At 38.8% G+C, this 18,376-nt stretch overlaps 1 protein-coding gene across 3 annotated transcripts in view; it reads right to left on the bottom strand.

The window, feature by feature from the left end:
• BAIAP2L1 (BAR/IMD domain containing adaptor protein 2 like 1) overlaps window positions 1–18,376 on the bottom strand; it is a 69,102-nt gene that overhangs the window by 27,859 nt on the left and 22,867 nt on the right. For 2 of the 3 annotated variants that reach the window (XM_073362129.2, XM_073362131.2), the window contains exon 3: window positions 13,674–13,760. The exons of the other annotated variant lie outside the window; for it this stretch is intronic. In XM_073362129.2, coding sequence (XP_073218230.1) covers window positions 13,674–13,760 — 87 coding nt within the window. The remainder of the gene's footprint in view (window positions 1–13,673; window positions 13,761–18,376) is intronic. 3 annotated transcript variants of the gene reach the window in all.

The raw sequence follows: 18,376 nt of genomic DNA, 5'->3' as shown, positions 1-18,376 counted from the left end.
TGCAGGGTTTATGCTTGTGTAACACTGACAGACCCTGGTCATCAGTGGGCAGGATTGAATCTGGGACCTCTGGAGCTTAGTACATGAGCCTCTACTGCATGAGCTAAAAGCCAACTGGCTGTTACCTTAGGTTGTAGAGCAGACTCATTAATCTCTTTCTTTATGTGGTCTCGGTGCCACTAGATGTGACAGAACACCACACCCAGGAAGTGTGTGGGTTACACTAGCATGCTAAAAATAACAATGTAGATGTTCTGACTCAGGCTGTAAAGCATAGGGAGGAATGTGGGGTTCAGAGTCCAAGTTCCAGCCTGAGCCTGAACATTGAAACTACCTCTGCAAAGTTATTTCTAACACGCTAGCCTGAAATCTGCTAACATAAGTCCATCTACCTGGGCTGCGAAACTCACTCCCAGCAGCTGTGTTGACATACTCTAAATGGCCCAAGGAGTTGCTCATGACTTACCACCTGGGGAAGCTTATAGGGGGCTTAATACAGCTACATGTAACTAATAAAACTCAGTTGGTACTACATGACAGATCAATCAGAATATTTTACATAAGTTACAGATGAAAATCAATGCTGAAGAAAGGGTTGAATGTGCATTTTATGGATTTTTCTGTCTAACTTCATTAGGCCTGACCTACTAAGTGGTTTAAATAAAGAAAATGAAAGTTCTTAACTAATATGCTTTACATACAATATAATCATGATGAACTGCTTACAAATAGTCACTCCCACACAACTACTCGCAAGAGAAATAAAATATTTATAATGAAGACTTTACTAAACTTTCCATTTATCCAATTTAAGAACACTGTCCCCAAACCAATCTTACTACTTTTAAATATCAGTGAAAGATACTTGTTAACATTCAACATTCTGTACAACATTGTGTACACAACAATGTGTACAACATTCTGAAAAGGAAATGTTTTTATTTCCTTCTGTCAATTTTCTGTTAACTCAGCTTTTTGCCACTATGGTTTGATCTCTCAATCATTATTCAGACAAACTGCTTGATGGACTAACCACGCAGCAAGACCAGGCCTATGTTAGTTTCCACAGTATGTCTTTTAAAAGAAAAAATCAGTTTTACACTAATATTTTTTTATCTAATGTTAATCAACCAGATGTAAATGAACATTAAACTTGTTTTAAACAATTGGTAAGTTTGCATTAATTTTAATGTTAAAAAAAACAAACAAAGCAGGTGCACTATAAATAATGGATGAAAAATGGCAAACTTGTTTTCCACCTGTCACACCATTGCTAATAACTTTGATCAAAAATATGCCTGTAGCAGTCTTTAAAGTGTACAGGAAATAGTTTACATTAATACATGTGTATATAAAAGACTGACCTTTTATAAGGCCCTGAAAACATTATATGTAATGGCTTTGTTGAGCAATGTCTGAGTTCTAATCTTGTTGTGGCTGTAATGATTACACAAATCAGGCACAAATAGAAAATAAAGTTACAACACCACTATAGGTCTGAACATGCCTGCATGAAGCCATGCTGTTCTTTAGGCAGATAGTAAAGGAATACTAAACATGTGAGTTGGTCTTTACTCTTGCAAGAAGACTAGAACAGGCAAAGCATAGTTAATAGCTGGAACTGAAGGTTTCCGGTGCTTAAAAAATAAAACAGAAATGGTACCTATAAGCTATAATGTGGTTCTGTTCTGGGTGGTCTGGTCCAATTTTTAATATTGGAGCTCTCTGCCTATCTTATCAGTTTCTCAGTCCCAGCATTGTCAGAAACCTCTTAACTCTAAAATGAAGAAATTAATGAAACACAAATGATATTGTAAAATCTCAACTGGTAGAGTCCTAAAGAAGTTGCCTTCCATTAGTAATGGCCGACATCCACAATTTCTTGATTAGATCATATATTCCTCAGGCAAGAACAGTCTATATTTTGTGTCTTGTATAGGCCTTAAAATATTGTCATCTCTTTATTAATAAAACATATGGACAATCACATACATATATTCAGTGACCTTCTCCAGGGCTGGTGTTAGGGTTGCCCACCCTTCAGGATTGTCCTGGAGTCTCCAGGAATTAAAGATTACCCTTTAATTAAAGATTATGTAATGTGATGAAACCTCCAGGAATACATCCAGCCAAAATTGGCACCCTAGTTGGTGTCATCTAGGTCTCCTATTTTTACCCTATTACTCTCCCCTGCAAGAGAAGCTTCAATAGCACACAAATATAATGAAAGCTCAAATGTCATTCTATATGTATATGTAATTAGTTACTTACTCCCTTATGCATTAGCAGAATAATGTTGGAAGGAAACGCATACTATCAGATGTGGCCAACAATGGACATATGTACAGATCTGTGGGAGTGGCCCGCTGCATATGACACTCAATACCCCAATCTAAATATGTGACCACACCCCGTTTGGACAAGCCTCACAGTTCAAAGAGCTGCGAGAGGGAACAGAAGCCACAATGTGAAAACCTGCATCTAAATATACTAGACCTGGGCACTGGCCAGTCAGTGTGTTGTACATATATGCAAGCAAGGAACACACCAAAGGTTTGTTTGGCTCCTATGGTTTACATGCCAAGCAAACAAGATGCCTACAAGACTAACATATATAACACAATTATCCAGCACAGCCAGACACACTACAAGACAGCACCCGTTCAGTGTCTTTGCTGTTACCCACAAATCATGCCCAAGGCATCAGATTAATATACACCATTGCAGGTGTGTTAAGGTTTTTTGTTGTTTTACCTTCAAGGAGTCGTCACACATATGACAGGTTTCAGAGTAACAGCCGTGTTAGTCTGTATTCGCAAAAAGAAAAGGAGTACTTGTGGCACCTTAGAGAAAAGAAAAAGGAAAAAAGAAAAGGAGTACTTGTGGCACCTTAGAGACTGACCAATTTATTTGAGCATAAGCTTTCGTGAGCTACAGCGTAGCTACAGCATAGCTCACGAAAGCTTATGCTCAAATAAATTGGTCAGTCTCTAAGGTGCCACAAGTACTCCTTTTCTTTTCACACATATGGTTACAGATGCATTGTACTGTGGTCTGTACAGTCAGGGTTCATACATGAGTGCATGTACAGTAGGTGCTTGGATGTGGTGTGTATAGAAATGAGTCAGAAAGGGGTGAATATGCTAACTAGTACAGCCTAAGAAATCTGCATATCTTTAAATTAACCACCCTGACACTAAACAAAGGACAGTATACGGTGAGGCTACTCGTTACCCCACAGCACTCTCACTGGGGCCAGGAAAGCCCACTTTAGAGTGTGGATTGTAGGGGCTCTTAAGAAGTTGTTCAAGCTAGCACATTTTTCCAGTTATCTGTTTAACATTATAGAATAAAATCTTTAGCAGTCCATTACATGCCTTCTCATATTGAGTAGCAGTGCCAATTTCTTTTTGTGTTCTCTGCTATTAATACTCTCTTCCCTAACATCAGTGTCCCTGGAGTTGGTCTCAGTGGGCTGTCTTGAAGGACACAGTCTATCCCTTGGCTTTTTGTTTTTTTTTTTCTCATGGCTGTAGGAGTTACCAACATTATAAAATTCAAGTTTCATAATGGAAGTTTTAAAACTGAAGTTAAAACAATGCAGCTGTGTATGGAACAAACATAATTCTCCTGTAACCTTAAAAGAACCAGCTGTAGTAGCAGAAGCTTCTAAGCATGTGCACCCCTTGAAGTGCCCTCCCCACTATCACTTGTGGTGCCCATATTGCAGAACTTCTTGTGCTCTGTGTTTTAGGAAGGGAAGGATTACATAATCTGAAGGAAGAAGAGGGGTACTTTAGGCTTAAATTAGTGGTGGTTTGTCCTGCTTCGCTGCGGATGTTAGCCTGGAACATGAGGGCTGACGCTATTTCCTAGCTTCCAGTGCTAACTGCAGTGTATGATTCGCTGACTATTCACTGGCTGTATTCTATTACTTGTGATCTCATCCTGCTAGCAATGATTGTATGCAATGAGGGATCATGCATTTCTTTTGCTTTCTGGTCATTATTTGGTTGAAACGTTCCTAGTCTATCTATGCAGCAATTTTGGAGAAAACTTCTGAAATCTGAGAAATTGGCTGCTAGGATTTGAACAGTAGGCTCCTTGGGCCATCATTGGAGGATATACATGGGCACCATCTGCAGGCTCCTTTTGGGTGTGCTACCTTTAGTTGACAGAAATGTACACAGCTACCTCTATCTAAAGAGAAACATTCCAGTTCTGCGGTGGCATATAATGTAGGGACCTGTTAAGGTTCTTACAAAGCACATGCCTCATGTGAGCAATGCAAAACTTCAGCTCCTCTAGACAGCTAATCTTAAATAACTTTCTCTCAAACCTGTTCATGGATTTAATTTAAGTACATAAATCTGGTTAGTTGCTGAAATACAATCTGTCTGATTTTTTTTTTTTCCCACAGTTCCTGAATATGTGTAGCTCCCACTAGGTGCTCAGCATCTCTAAAACTCAGGGCAATGATTAGGTGACTAAATATGGACTTATTTGCTTACATTTAAAGATGCAGGTTTGAAAATTCTGCACATAACCCCTACGGCTACACAAACTTCCATCAATTTGTTATATACAAAATAAAAAAGGAGGAAGGGAAAGGCTCCAAGCAAAAATACCTATACTACTTTTTTGCCAGAATTGGTGTATTTATTAGGGCTGTCAATTAATCACCGTTAATTTACATGATTAACTCAAATTAATCGTGATTTTAAAAAAATAATCAGTTTTAATCACACTGTTCAACAGAATACCAATTGAAATGTATTGAATATTTTTGGAGGTTTTTCTACATTTTCAAATATTTTTATTTCAATTACAACACAGAATACAAAGTGTACAATGCCCACTTTATATTTTATTACAAATAGTTGCACTATAAAAATGAGAAACAAAAGAAATAGTATTTTTCAATTCACCTCATGCAATACTGTAATGCAATCTCTTTATCATGAAAGTGTAACTTACAAATGTAGATTTTTGTTACATAACTGCACTCAAAAACAAAAGGTTGATTTTCTCTTTTGGTGGTTCAGGTTCTGTAGGTTTCACATCAGAGTATTGGTCTTAAGGCTTCTGAAAGCATGCTCCACACCTCATCCCTCTAAGTTTGGAAGGCACTTCAGATTCTTAAACCTTCGGTCGAGTGCTGTAGCTATCTTTAGAAATTTCACATTGGTACCTTCTCTGCGTTTTGTCAAATCTGCAGTGAAAGTGTTCTAAAAATGAACAACGTGCTGGGTCATCATCTGAGACTGCTATAACATGAAATATACAGCAGAATGCAGATAAAACAGCAGGAGACATGCTATTTCTCTTCCAAGGAATTCAGTCACAAATTTAACACATTTTTTAACGTGCATCATCTGCATGGAAGCATGTCCTCTAGAATGGTGGTTGAAGCATGAAGGGACATATGAATCTAAGACATCTGGCACCTAAATATCTTGCAACATTGGCTACAACAGTGCCATGTGAACACCTGTTCTCACTTTCAGGTGACATTGTAAACAATAAGTGGGCAGCATTATCTCCTGCAAATGTAAACAAACTTGTTTGTCTCGGGGACTGACTGAACAAGAAGTAGGACTGAGTGGACTTGTAGGCTCTAAAGTTTTACATCGTTTTGTTTTTGAATGGAGTTACTACTTGTACATAAATTCTACATTTGTAAATTCAACTTTCAGTGATAAAGAGATTGTATTACAGTACTTGTATGAGCTGAATTGAAAAATACTATTTTCATAGCAAATATTTGTAATCAAAAATAAATATAAAGTGAGCACTGTACACTTTGTGTTCTGTGTTGTAACTGAAATCAATATATTTGAAAATTTAGAAAACATCCCAAAATTTTAAATAATGGTATTCTATTGTTTAACAGTGTGATTAATCATAAGATTCATTTTTAATTGCTTGACAGCCCTATTTATAAAAAAAAAAAATGTTTTTACATTCTGAATGACCAAGTAAAGTAGAACCCTCAAAAGGAAAAGAGAAAAAACCAAGCTGTGCTTCCATGTTTGGAAGACAAGATCTAGGAAGCCTGCATCTCTTCCCCCCCCACCCCTTGCATTATCTACTGTGGATTGGAAGTTATAAGCGGATACAGTATGATACCAGATCAGTCATGACAAGAGTGTTTTAAGTACAAAATGAAGAGCTTATCCTTACAGAAACAGAGGTCAGCCATGCGATGATGATGGGATATCTAACTGGTAGGTGGTGTATGGACACATACTTGTCTGGATGAAGTATTTTCTCTCTCTCTCCCTACACCTGCACACTATTGTTTGGCCAAAAATCTGACAACATTTGAGCCAAATAACCATAGAGGAATAAAAGTCTCTCGAAAACCCAGTAATTCATTCTCCATAATATGCCACTTACATCAACACATTTTTCTTTCTAAAGAAAATAATTATCCATAGCACTGTTTGTTTTTTGAAAAAACAGAGAACACAGTACAAATATTGGGTGACTCATATTAATGAGTCACCAATAGGGAATTTATTGACAATTATTTGTCACAATTTAATACAAAATGACACAATTTTTGGACTTTAAGATGAGTGCAAATGTGTAAACACAGTTGGTTTAACTTAATAAAAAAATTTTAAACTTGCTGTACAACCACTTTGAAACTCCAATTTCAAACACTTTGACAGTAAAACTTATTCTTTCAGACCCACTTTGTATCTCGTTTTCAAGATAGCTTCCTGTAGCTTCCTTAATTTTTTTTTAATTAAGAAAAATGTTAGTGGCTAGTTTAAATTTAACTTGAGTTAGGAGTGTTCCTTAATCTCTGTTTTACTAATCCTTTTTTAAAAAGAGCTGGTCCTATATAGTAACTCGTGCTACAGCAGCAGGTAGACTTTTGATTTTTTTTTTTTTTTCCAGAAATTTCAGTTGACTGAGGTGCTGGAGTGCTTCAGTTTTTGTTGGCATCACTTCATTTGCCTGTCTGTCCACAACTCATTTTATTTCAAATAGTAAAATGCTTGTCATTATACAACAGAAGAGAAGTCCTGTGCTAGCAGGGAGATGAGGCCAGATAACCTATAGGCTTTTCTTTAGAGTCAATGAGCTAATAAAGAAAAGGGCACTCCGTGCTTAGCTTTCTAAGGCAGGTGAAACAGGATTACAGTTCAAAGGGTCTAATTATACCCTGGCTTAATGAGGCACAACTCCAGTAAAATCAATGAAGAAGCACCTACTTAAGCCAGGGCTGAATTTGGCCCAAATTGTGTAAGCAAACTGTTCTTTTTCTGCTTGGCTCTCTCACTAATGAGTGATACCTAAGCAGTGTATTCTGGTAGGTGTGGAGATAGTTAACTCTCCAGCTTTTTAGGTTAGAGCTCAAGTAACTGTCTTGCTTATTACTCAGGAAAGGAAAAAAGTAGTCATCTGTATGATGGAAATAATGGCAAGATAACATTTTGGGTAAATGTTTCAAGAAGCTAATGCCCTCCATTAAAGGTGTAAAATGGGAATTTTTCAAGGATAAACTTCATCCTTTGTTTTAACTAAGGATACCCCCTTTAGTGTGTGTTTTTTTACAAACAAAGAAAACCTGACAACTTATTTTCTAGTTTGTACTATTTCTAAAATTGTTGGATAGGAATTGCTTCTCTACATGCTCAAGATTCCTTGTAAGTAAAGTTCCTGATCGCTACAAGCGATGAGGCAGAACAAAGCCTATTAGAACTGACATGTATTTGGATTTTCAAGAACTTTCCTTTCAGTGTATCATTTTCATGTCTGACATCACAACAGACTACAATAAAAGTTTGAATTTACAATATTAGCAAATACAATCCTATTCACTTTTGAAAGATTAGTGAAACTATCAGAATCACACAATCTTCATTCGCTAATGATAAACACTTGTTGTGCTGTTTAACATCCCAGATTAGTTAGATCTGAGAAGAGATTTTTAAAAAAGATTGTAATCTGGATTTCACAGAAGTATCCAACTCACACTTTTTTAAACTATCTTACTAAAAATATTATTGCTTCTATTTCAACTGAAAATTATTGCAATAGTTATAATAAGCCAGAGGATCAAATAGTTCTATTTTTTTAAAAAACTCACTTGAATCAAACTAAGCTTCACTCTAAATATAAAAGCACCATATCTTTTCATCAATCTTCATACAAAACTTTCATTGGCTCAATGTGGGTTCTAGTCATGTAACAATGGAAGGTTATGGCCCTTAGTGCGAGCAGCCAAACTCTGAGGGAACTACAACTTGGAGATTGTAGAAGGCCAAGGAGTCTGAGGAATGTTCATTTAAATCATAAGTGTAAACAAGTATGTAATTTAATAACACAGTTCCAGAATCATTCATTGCTTCTTATAGTACTTTGCACAATTACCCCCAGGAAACAGTTTTAGCACATATAAGATATGCAAAGAGTTTGTTTTTAGTAAAATATTAAATGTGTCCCTCAGTATATCCACACACTTAACACTAATACAAATTACTATGTAAAACTGTCAATTCCAAGCAATATTCTTTATTGACCAGCCCAAATATTTACTATACCAAGCTTAATACTGAAGTATTTGGTTTTAAAAAACTAAAATGCAGCACAGTTGTGTAAAGGATAATTTCATGGTCTGAACAAGAGACCTGTCAGAGAAACAGCTGTTATGTTTCAGGAACAGAATGAACAAATGCTGCTGTGTCTTTTTTTTTTAAATACAGGTTTCAATTCTCAAAGCTTCTCTAAGTACTTGTAAAGTCACAATTTGAAGAGTTCATGTGACTTCTTTTTTTAATTCAACATTGCTTTCAAGAGTTGGTTCCTTTCTTCGTCTTACAGTATACCTCGAGGTATACTGGATATAGGTACAAATTCAGGTTAAATTTGCAAAAACTGCAGGATCTGGTCCGTACTGATCACCTTTAAGGCCTTGGTAATTAAACTGTAAAGTAAGAAGGCAGTGCATACTATTGTGGTGTTTCACTTCAACTGTTCTGAAGCAAATGAATCTGAGAGCTTCATATTGACTTGAGAAGTGCTAAAATATTCAGTATGAAGCCTCTATACCTTCTGTCCAGCTTTTCCCCAGATTCTGTATCGTTTTGTTCTCTCATCTCAAGAAAACAGCTGTTTTCTACCTCCAAGTTTGATTTCACTTACATTCTGTCTTTTGTTCTCATTTCTCTGTGTATTTTGTCCTCCCTAAATCTTCTGTAGTTTTGGTTATACTCTGTCACTAAATTTCTTTACTGTATACCCTTTACTGTAAGTCCAGTCTTCTGCACCATTCCAGGGAGCCTAACATTTTTCAGCTCAATGTGCAGTAGTGGTCAAAAAGGTTAACAGGAACTATTGGAAAAGGGACAGATACTAAGACAGCAAATATCATAATACCATTATGTAAATCCATGGTCCACCCACACCTAAAATAGAGTATCCAGTTCTGGTTGCCCCATATCAAAATGGATATAGCAGAACTAGAAAAGCCCATTTTATAACCATTTAAAACATTATCTGAAAGGCTTTATCTGCCAGTGCTTGAGTTTAGAATTCTATTTTATTCCTACATCATCTGATGACATTACTATCCCTTTAGATGCTAGGTGATGCCATAACCACAGAAGAAAAGCAAAACCACCTCCTCCCCCTCTGGAAGCAAACTTCCATTTACTAAGAGTTGGTAGTAGGACCAGGGCTGTTTCTTTATGACATGGGATCGTAAAAACATCCTTTTACATTCAAATACAAAATTTCAGTAGTTTTGGCCAAGATTTTTAGTAGTGACTAATTTTGGGTGTTTCAATATTTGGGTGCCCTACTGAAGACACTTTTATAAGTTTCTGATATTTTTGTTTAGAAAGCCCTGAGCACCTACCCTCTGAAAATCTGGCCCCTTTAAGGTGCCAAGTTGGGCTTCTGTACAGAGGCACCTAAAACCAAAATTTTAGAAGTGACTAAAGTTATTTTTATCCTATCTATTGGTGGTGAATGAGGCATATTTTGATAAATGTTGTTTATGTTGAAGACCAGCTCAAACAGAAATAAGTGGGAATTTTGCCATTCTCTAAGACAGAGAAGGCCTTACAGTATTTCCTTTAACACTTGAAAGTAAAATGTGCTGAATACCTCTCAGGCTGACATTTGGATGTAGCCAGCACATGCTGATAAAGTTACTGGAATTTTTTCCTTTACCTTTGCAGGTCACCTTTAGAACAGCTTTATTTGTTTAATAAACCACGCCAGTTCACCTCTAATCAAGTGAAACAAATTCTGAGAAACCAGTTCACAAACAGACACGCACGTTACCAAACCACAACACAATTAGTCACAATTGGCTTTCCTTGCCTGTGGAAGACAACAAAAGTTGTATGGTAGAGGTCCTGCAGGTCAAGAATAGAGTGTATTGGCAAATCTGTGAGGAAGCTCACAAGAGGCCTGGTTCTTCTCTGTATTACATCAGTGTAAGTCCAGAGTAGCTACTAAAATTGTGGAATTGCACAACATTTTTTTACAAAAGGGTAGATTACAGCAGAATTTGACCTCACTTTTTTATACATGTTCTCATATTTGCAATTATTGAAGAATGTGTCACAGTTAAAGGCTAAGATACCACATCACCTGAGACCCGCTTAAAAAAAAGTATACTCCTTTGTCTCTGAAAGGGTTCAGTGTTGTTTATAGGGCTTTTTAATAATGTGAGAACTATTTTTTCAGACTTCCTAAAAGTATTACAGTACTTCTTCCAGTGTTCTGACCTTTTGTATTCTACAACATGTACTTTATCAGACTTGAATTTTTTCCAGTTTGACTTCTATCTTCTCAATGAAAATAAAGATGATGTTGTATACCAACTATAAAGTGTTTGTGTGCAGTGTTCGGGGTTTGAATCTGGTGACTGTCAGAATGAACTTCTTAAACCCTACTTCCAATACACACATTTCATAATTACTTGGTTGGAATAGGCTATTAGTCCAACGATTAACATAATTTCAGTGTCAATAAGGAGCGCTCAAAACTCAGATCTTTTGTAGACTCTCCTCCACTAAAGAAAGGACTGCAAATAAATTTTGTAGTTAGCCCTAGAATACCTAGCAATGATATTTTTAAAAGGAGGAAAAGCCATTTGAAGTTCTGTAGAGGCACACTTTCTGTACCTTCTAATCAGTTCTTTAAAAGGAATAAAGTTAGCAAAGGCATAACTAAGTTTTTTTTATTAGCTACTGTCTTTTTATATGCTTTTTTACACAATTAATAGCATTTTTAAATTCTTGTGGTTTTGTACTATAGCACAGAAACTATAACAACTAGACTTACTTACAAAGCAAATAAAAGAAAACTACTATATCAGGAACTGTTTGCTTTTTACTGTTTGCTGTTCTGCCACTCCCTCAGTTTGAACATACAATGTGAAGAGTCACACAATGGTGGCTTCAGAACAAATCAAGAAAATATGAACAAACACAAAGAAACCAACATTCACTTCTCAAGAACAGCTTAACTCTTACCATCTTAGACCATAGAAATATTACAAAAAAAAATTCAGTTCCTCTCACCAGTTGGATCCTTGTACTAACAAGTAAAATCACAGGAGAAAGAGCTATGAGTTCCCTGTTTGTCTTCTATATATAGAACTTTAGAGAAGGAGACTCTTATTACAGCATAGTTTAAAAAAACAGACCAATTCTGTCACTAGTTTTCTGTATTGCTTAAAGGATATTGAGGTATCATAGTGCTTCTCTTACCACACACCTTCTCTGGCTTGATTCTGCAATGAAGTCATAATCCTTTGTTGAAAACAAACAGTTGTCATGGAAATATTTGTGGTGATGTATTCGTAGAATTAGTATTGACTTCACTGCTAGCAGAACAAGGAGAACACTGATAGGGTGTTTGGAATTTTAGCTCAAATGGCAGGAATCTTATGAAACTTATAATAATACTACCACAGATTTTAATATTTCCTGGAGTTTTAGGTCTCTTTCAAAGGCTGAACTTCAAAAAGAATATTGTTAATACCTATATAAGATTATGGAAGAAAGCTTAAAGTAGGGTTTAGATTTTCAAATATATGTTGCTCAGATGACTATCAAATCTTGTTCTTAATGTATCATGTGCTAACACACCCCCAATCTTGTTATCCAAAATCCAACATTCATATCTAATATGAAATTTTTTTCCCATTGCTATGTAACAGAGTACTACAAACTTTGAAAAATACATTTATGCACAACTATAGGTACACAAGACCAGGAAGAACTGTGACATTTATAAAAACATCATCTTATCTTTGGAGTTTAAAATTTAACACCTCTTTAAACAAATACCATTTTGCTAAGGTACGAAGTAAAAAAAAAATAGTACATCTAAAATTTAAATACAAGTCTCAAGTTTATGTAGACCCTTCCTTCTACCCACCATATACAATAAGATTAATGTATTGTGGCTAACCCTTTAGTTAGTCTTGATTTCCCTTATAAAATAAGTGAATACTCTTGGGGATTTCCTCTTTTTTTTTTTTTTTAAATTTAATTTTTCCTTACTGGTAATCTTTGTCCGTCATCCCTAATTCATTTCCTCCTGCTTCTGAACTTTTTTTAAGTTGCTCCTCTATAAGATATAGAGTCAGATAATAGCATGACCTAGCCTAGAAACAGACTTGAGAGGAACATTGAAATCTTCAACAATGTTTGGGTGAATAATCAGGTGACTCACAGGGAATTCATGTATCACAATACAGTAAAATTCTGGGATTTGTTCAGTCCTCTGTAATAAAAATCAGAGGGTCCTACAAAAGGCTTCCTGGTTAGCCTGATGTCAACTCTTTCAGAGGTGTATGTGCCTGCAAAAAGCAAGAGTGAAGAACTAGAGAAGGTAGTTTTTTGTTTTCCCATTTAAACTCATAACCAAGGAGGGAAGCAACATGAGTTGGCAAAAAAATTTAAGTGTACTTCCTTCAAAGAGTTATACTGAATTTAGCAACACAGAAAAGTGTTCAGCTTGTGAAATTTGAAATGGGACTGTGTGAAGACATTGAGGTGGATGGGCATTTTTCCTAGGACTGAAACTACCTGACACTGGTACAATCTAGTGCAGCAGTTTTCAAACTGTGGGTCGTGACTCCATCTTAATAGGGTCACCAAGGCTGGCTTAACTTGCTGGGGTCCAGGGCCAACGGATAAAGCTCCTGTTACAGGCCCCCCTGCCTGGGGCTGAAGCCCTTTGGCTTCAGCTTTGACTCCACCTGAAGCAGTGGGGCTCAGGCTTTGGCACCCCCACCCCGAGCAGTGGGGCTTAGGATAGTTCAGGCTTTGGTGTCCCCCCCATGGAGTTGTGTAGTAATTTTTGTTGTCGGAAGGGGGTTGCAGCGCAATGAAGTTTGAGAACCCCTGATCTAGTGCATTCCAAAGATACATTTTGCTCTTCAGAAGTATTTTTGTGAGCCCATCTGATAAGTCTCTGAGAGGGGTAATTTAGCAGTATCAAGGTGAAGGATTCTAGGCAGAGCAGTCACCCCAACTCTCCCTTCAGTAAGAGGCTTCTACAAGCTCCCTCATCCCAGCAGCTCCTTCCAGTGCCTAACTGTTAAAATCTAATTAGTTCAGTGAGCCCCCAGTTGGGAAGGAAAAGTATCCTAAGCTGTAATTTAATGAAATGTGATATACAGTTTTACTTACCCAATTCTTTAGAAACTGGAGATGCAGTTGCTATTTCTCCAATCTTTGCAACACCATCATAATATGCTCTTCCAGCCAGTATCATAGCTATAGGGAAAACAAGAGTACTCAGCTTGTGTGGCATTTAAAAAATTGAGTAAATTATGAATTACCATCCACCAGGAAAGGGTGGATATTTTCACAGTGCCTGCCTGGGGTTCAAATGGGTTGCACAAACTTGGCTTTCTAACTTTTGGGAATTATTCTAGGGTATTCTCCGAGTCCAGTCCAGCGCCTGTTGACATCAATGGAAAAATTCTGACTTCAACAGGGGCGGGATCAGCCCCCAGTAATAGTAAATGACTCACACCTATTAATAGGATATAGAATTCCCAGAAAGCATATGTTTTTAAATGACATAACATAACTGTACAACCAAAAAACACAGGTCCTTTCTTTCTTTAGATTCATATGCCCTCTTAGTTCTTATTAATATTAATGGACACATGGAAAAATTATACTCCATTGACTGGATTATTCAACTTGAATTGAAATGGATTTTAAAGTCTTATGAGTATGGAGCATTGCAGCTGACTGGCCTCATCACTCAGTAAATAGCAAAGCATGTTACCACACAGAAAACCTGCATTTAAAAGCAGTTATGGGGCTCTTGAACTTCAGGCTAGGAAAGAATTATAAAGGTTTGAAAATATGACAAATATCAAGAGTGAAGATAATTTTTAACCACTCCCTTGCAACTCCTAATGAAGAAGTAGTTTTAGAGGTCAAAAGCTATAACAAAATACTTGAAACTACATGGGAGAAGGCCTGTGATATTTCAGGTAAAGTACTTCTAAAGAAGCACAAAATGAAATTGAGTGGGGTGAAAGATCCTATAGAAGCAAACTCCAGTCCTCAGACAGTACTTTCAGATGTTTAATGTGATTTTTAACAGCTAGAAATAAGAACCACCAGCAACTCATGATCAGCAAGTTCTCTGACCACAATTTGAAATACTCTTGTGGATGTGAGTTTAGTACAGAGTAAATATTCTCTCCCTCCCCCCCCCCCCATTTCTGTATTAAACTCTTGCATATTAAGATCATGGTAAACCCCTCTCAAGTCTTTGATTCTGGCATACTGGCCACAAAGTAGTTTTTAAAAGGATAGAAGTTCAAGAATGAAAATCTCTTGTCATGGGCATTCTATGAATCAAGCAGGAAAAGAGTCTATATATCCACACTTTATACTAGATATTGTTTACAACATACTAAAGATTGCCATAGACTGTCTTTGTTGTGCCATCCTACTTTAATAGGATATGTTTGGCTAAAAGGTGAGTGTGTGGCAAATTCCCAGTACATAACTATATTTGGTCTTTCCAGTTCTATGTAAAATTTAAAAAAAAAAAAAAGCTTCACTAGACAACCCTATCAAGTGAGAGAGAGAATGGAATGAGCTAATTTGAAAACATCTTTCTGTAACTTCTCAATTTTTAGACTTCCAAAAATTGTATCAAAAGGGAGAAAAAGGCCTTCTCTTCATTTCTTAAGTGAAGAGCAGCTACGTAGATTCAGATATACCTGTCCCTTCTAAGCCCTGGTCTACACTAGGACTTTAGGTCGAATTTAGCAGCATTAAATCGATGTACACCTGCACCCGTCCACATGATGAAGCCCTTTATTTTGACTTAAAGGGCTCTTAACATCGATTTCCTTACTCCACCCCTGACAAGTGGATTAGAGCTTAAATCGGCCTTGCTGGCTCAAATTTGGGGTACTGTGGACACAATTCGACGGTATTGGCCTCTGGGAGCTATCCCAGAGTGCTCCATTGTGACCGCTCTGGACAGCATCTCAACTCAGATGCACTGGCCAGGTAGACAGGAAAAGAACCGCGAACTTTTAAATCTCATTTCCTGTTTGGCCAATGTGGCAAGCTGCAGGTGACCATGCAGAGCTCATCAGCAGAGGTGACCATGATGGAGTCCCAGAATCACAAAAGAGCTCCAGCATGGACCGAACAGGAGGTACGGGATCTGATCGCTGTATGGGGAGAGGAATCCATGCTATCAGAACTCCGTTCCAGTTTTCGAAATGCCAAAACCTTTGTCAAAATCTCCCAGGGCATGAAGGACAAAGGCCATAACAGGGACCCGAAGCAGTGCCACGTGAAACTGAAGGAGCTGAGGCAAGCCTACCAGAAAACCAGAGAGGCGAACGGCTGCTCTGGGTCAGAGCCCCAAACATGCTGCTTCTATGATGAGCTGCATGCCATTTTAGGGGGTTCAGCCACCACTACCCCAGCCATGTTGTTTGACTCCTTCAGTGGAGATGGAGGCAATACAGAAGCAGGTTTTGGGGATGAAGAAGATAGCTCACAGCAAGCAAGCAGGGAAACCGGTTTTCCCGACAGCCGGGAACTGTTTCTCACCCTGGACCTGGAGCCAGTACCTCCTGGACCCAGCAGGCAGAGAAGGGACCTCTGGTGAGTGTACCTTTTAAAATACTATACATGGTTTAAAAGCAAGCATGTGAAAGGATTACTTTGCCCTGGCATTCGCGGCTCTCCTGGATGTACTCCCAAAGCCTTTGCAAAAGGTTTCTGGGGAGGGCAGCCTTATTACGTCCTTCATGGTAGGACACTTTACCACTCCAGGCCAGTAACACGTACTCGGGAATCATTGTACAACAAAGCATTGCAGTGTATGTTTGCTGGCATTCAAACAACATCCGTTCTTTATCTCTGTGTTATCCTCAGGAGAGTGAGATATAATTCATGGTCACCTGGTTGAAATAGAGTGCTTTTCTTCAGGGGACACTCGGAGGAGCCCATTCCTGCTGGGCTGTTTGCCTGTGGCTAAACAGAAATGTTCCCTGCTGTTAGCCACAGGGAGGGTTGAGGGGGTAGCCACGCAGTGGGGGGAGGCAAAATGCGACCTTGTAACAAAAGCACATGTGCTATGTATGTAATGTTAACAGCAAGGTTTACCCTGAAAGAGTGTAGCCACTGTTTTATAAAATGTCTTTTTAAATACCACTGTCCCTTTTTTTTTTTCTCCACCAGCTGCATGTGTTTCAATGATCACAGGATCTTCTCCTTCCCAGAGGCTAGTGAAGCTTAGAAAGAAAAAAAAACGCACTCGAGATGAAATGTTCTCCGAGCTCATGCTGTCCTCCCACACTGACAGAGCACAGACAAATGTGTGGAGGCAAATAATGTCAGAGTGCAGGAAAGCACAAAATGACCGGGAGGAGAGGTGGCGGGCTGAAGAGAGTAAGTGGCAGGCTGAAGACAGGGCTGAAGCTCAAATGTGGCAGCAGCGTGATGAGAGGAGGCAGGATTCAATGCTGAGGCTGCTGGAGGACCAAACCAGTATGCTCCAGTGTATGGTTAAGCTGCAGCAAAGGCAGCTGGAGCACAGACTGCCACTACAGCCCCTGTGTAACCAACCACCCTCCTCCCCAAGTTCCATAGCCTCCACACCCAGACGCCCAAGAACACTGGGGGGGGGGCCTCTGGCCAACCAGCCACTCCGCCACAGAGGATTGCCCAAAAAACAGAAGGCTGGCATTCAATAAATTTTAAAGTTGTAAACTTTTAAAGTGCTGTGTGGCATTTTCCTTCCCTCCTCCACCACCCCTCCTGGACTACCTTGGTAGTCATCCCCCTATTTGTGTGATGAATGAATAAAGAATGCATGAATGTGAAGCAACAATGACTTTACTGCCTCTGCAAGCGGTGATCGAAGGGAGGAGGGGCAGGTGGTTAGGTTACAGGGAAGTAGAGTGAACCAAAGGGCGGGGGGTTTCATCAAGGAGAAACAAACAGAACTTTCACACCGTAGCCTGGCCAGTCATGAAACTGGTTTTCAAAGCTTCTCTGATGCGTACCGTGCTCTCCTGTGCTCTTCTAATCGCCCTGTTGTCTGGCTGCGCGTAATCAGCAGCCAGGCGATTTGCCTCAACCTCCCACCCTGCCATAAACGTCTTCCCCCTTACTCTCACAGATATTGTGGAGCACACAGCAAGCAGTAATAACAGTGGGAATATTGGTTTCACTGAGGTCTAAGCGAGTCAGTAAACTGCGCCAGCGTGCCTTTAAACATCCAAATGCACATTCTACCACTATTCTGCTCAACCTGAAGTTGAACAGCTCCTGACTACTGTCCAGGCTGCCTGTGTACAGCTTCATGAGCTATGGCATTAAGGGGTAGGCTGGGTCCCCAAGGATACATATAGGCATTTCAACATCCCCAACAGTTATTTTCTGGTCTGGGAAGAAAGTCCCTTCCTGCAGCTTTTGAAACAGACCAGAGTTCCTGAAGATGCGAGCGTCATGTACCTTTCCCGGCCATCCCATGTTGATGTTGGTGAAACATCCCTTGTGATCCACCAGAGCTTGCAGCACTATCGAAAAGTACCCCTTGCGGTTTATGTACTCGGCGGCTTGGTGCTCCAGTGCCAAGATAAGGATATGGGTTCCGTCTATAGCCCCACCACAGTTGGGGAATCCCATTGCAGCAAAGCCATCCACTATGACCTGCACATTTCCCAGGGTCACCACCCTTGATATCACCAGATCTTTGATTGCGTGGGCTACTTGCATCACAGCAGCCCCAACAGTAGATTTGCCCACTGCAAATTGATTCCCAACTGACCAGTAGCTGTCTGGTGTTGCAAGCTTCCACAGGACTATCGCCACTCGCTTCTCAACTGTGAGGG

This window comes from Lepidochelys kempii, chromosome 10, assembly GCF_965140285.1.
Source record: "Lepidochelys kempii isolate rLepKem1 chromosome 10, rLepKem1.hap1, whole genome shotgun sequence".
Lineage (NCBI taxonomy): Eukaryota > Metazoa > Chordata > Testudines > Cheloniidae > Lepidochelys > Lepidochelys kempii.
Note: the sequence above shows the minus strand (reverse complement) of the source record. Positions and strands in the feature narration are given on the sequence as shown.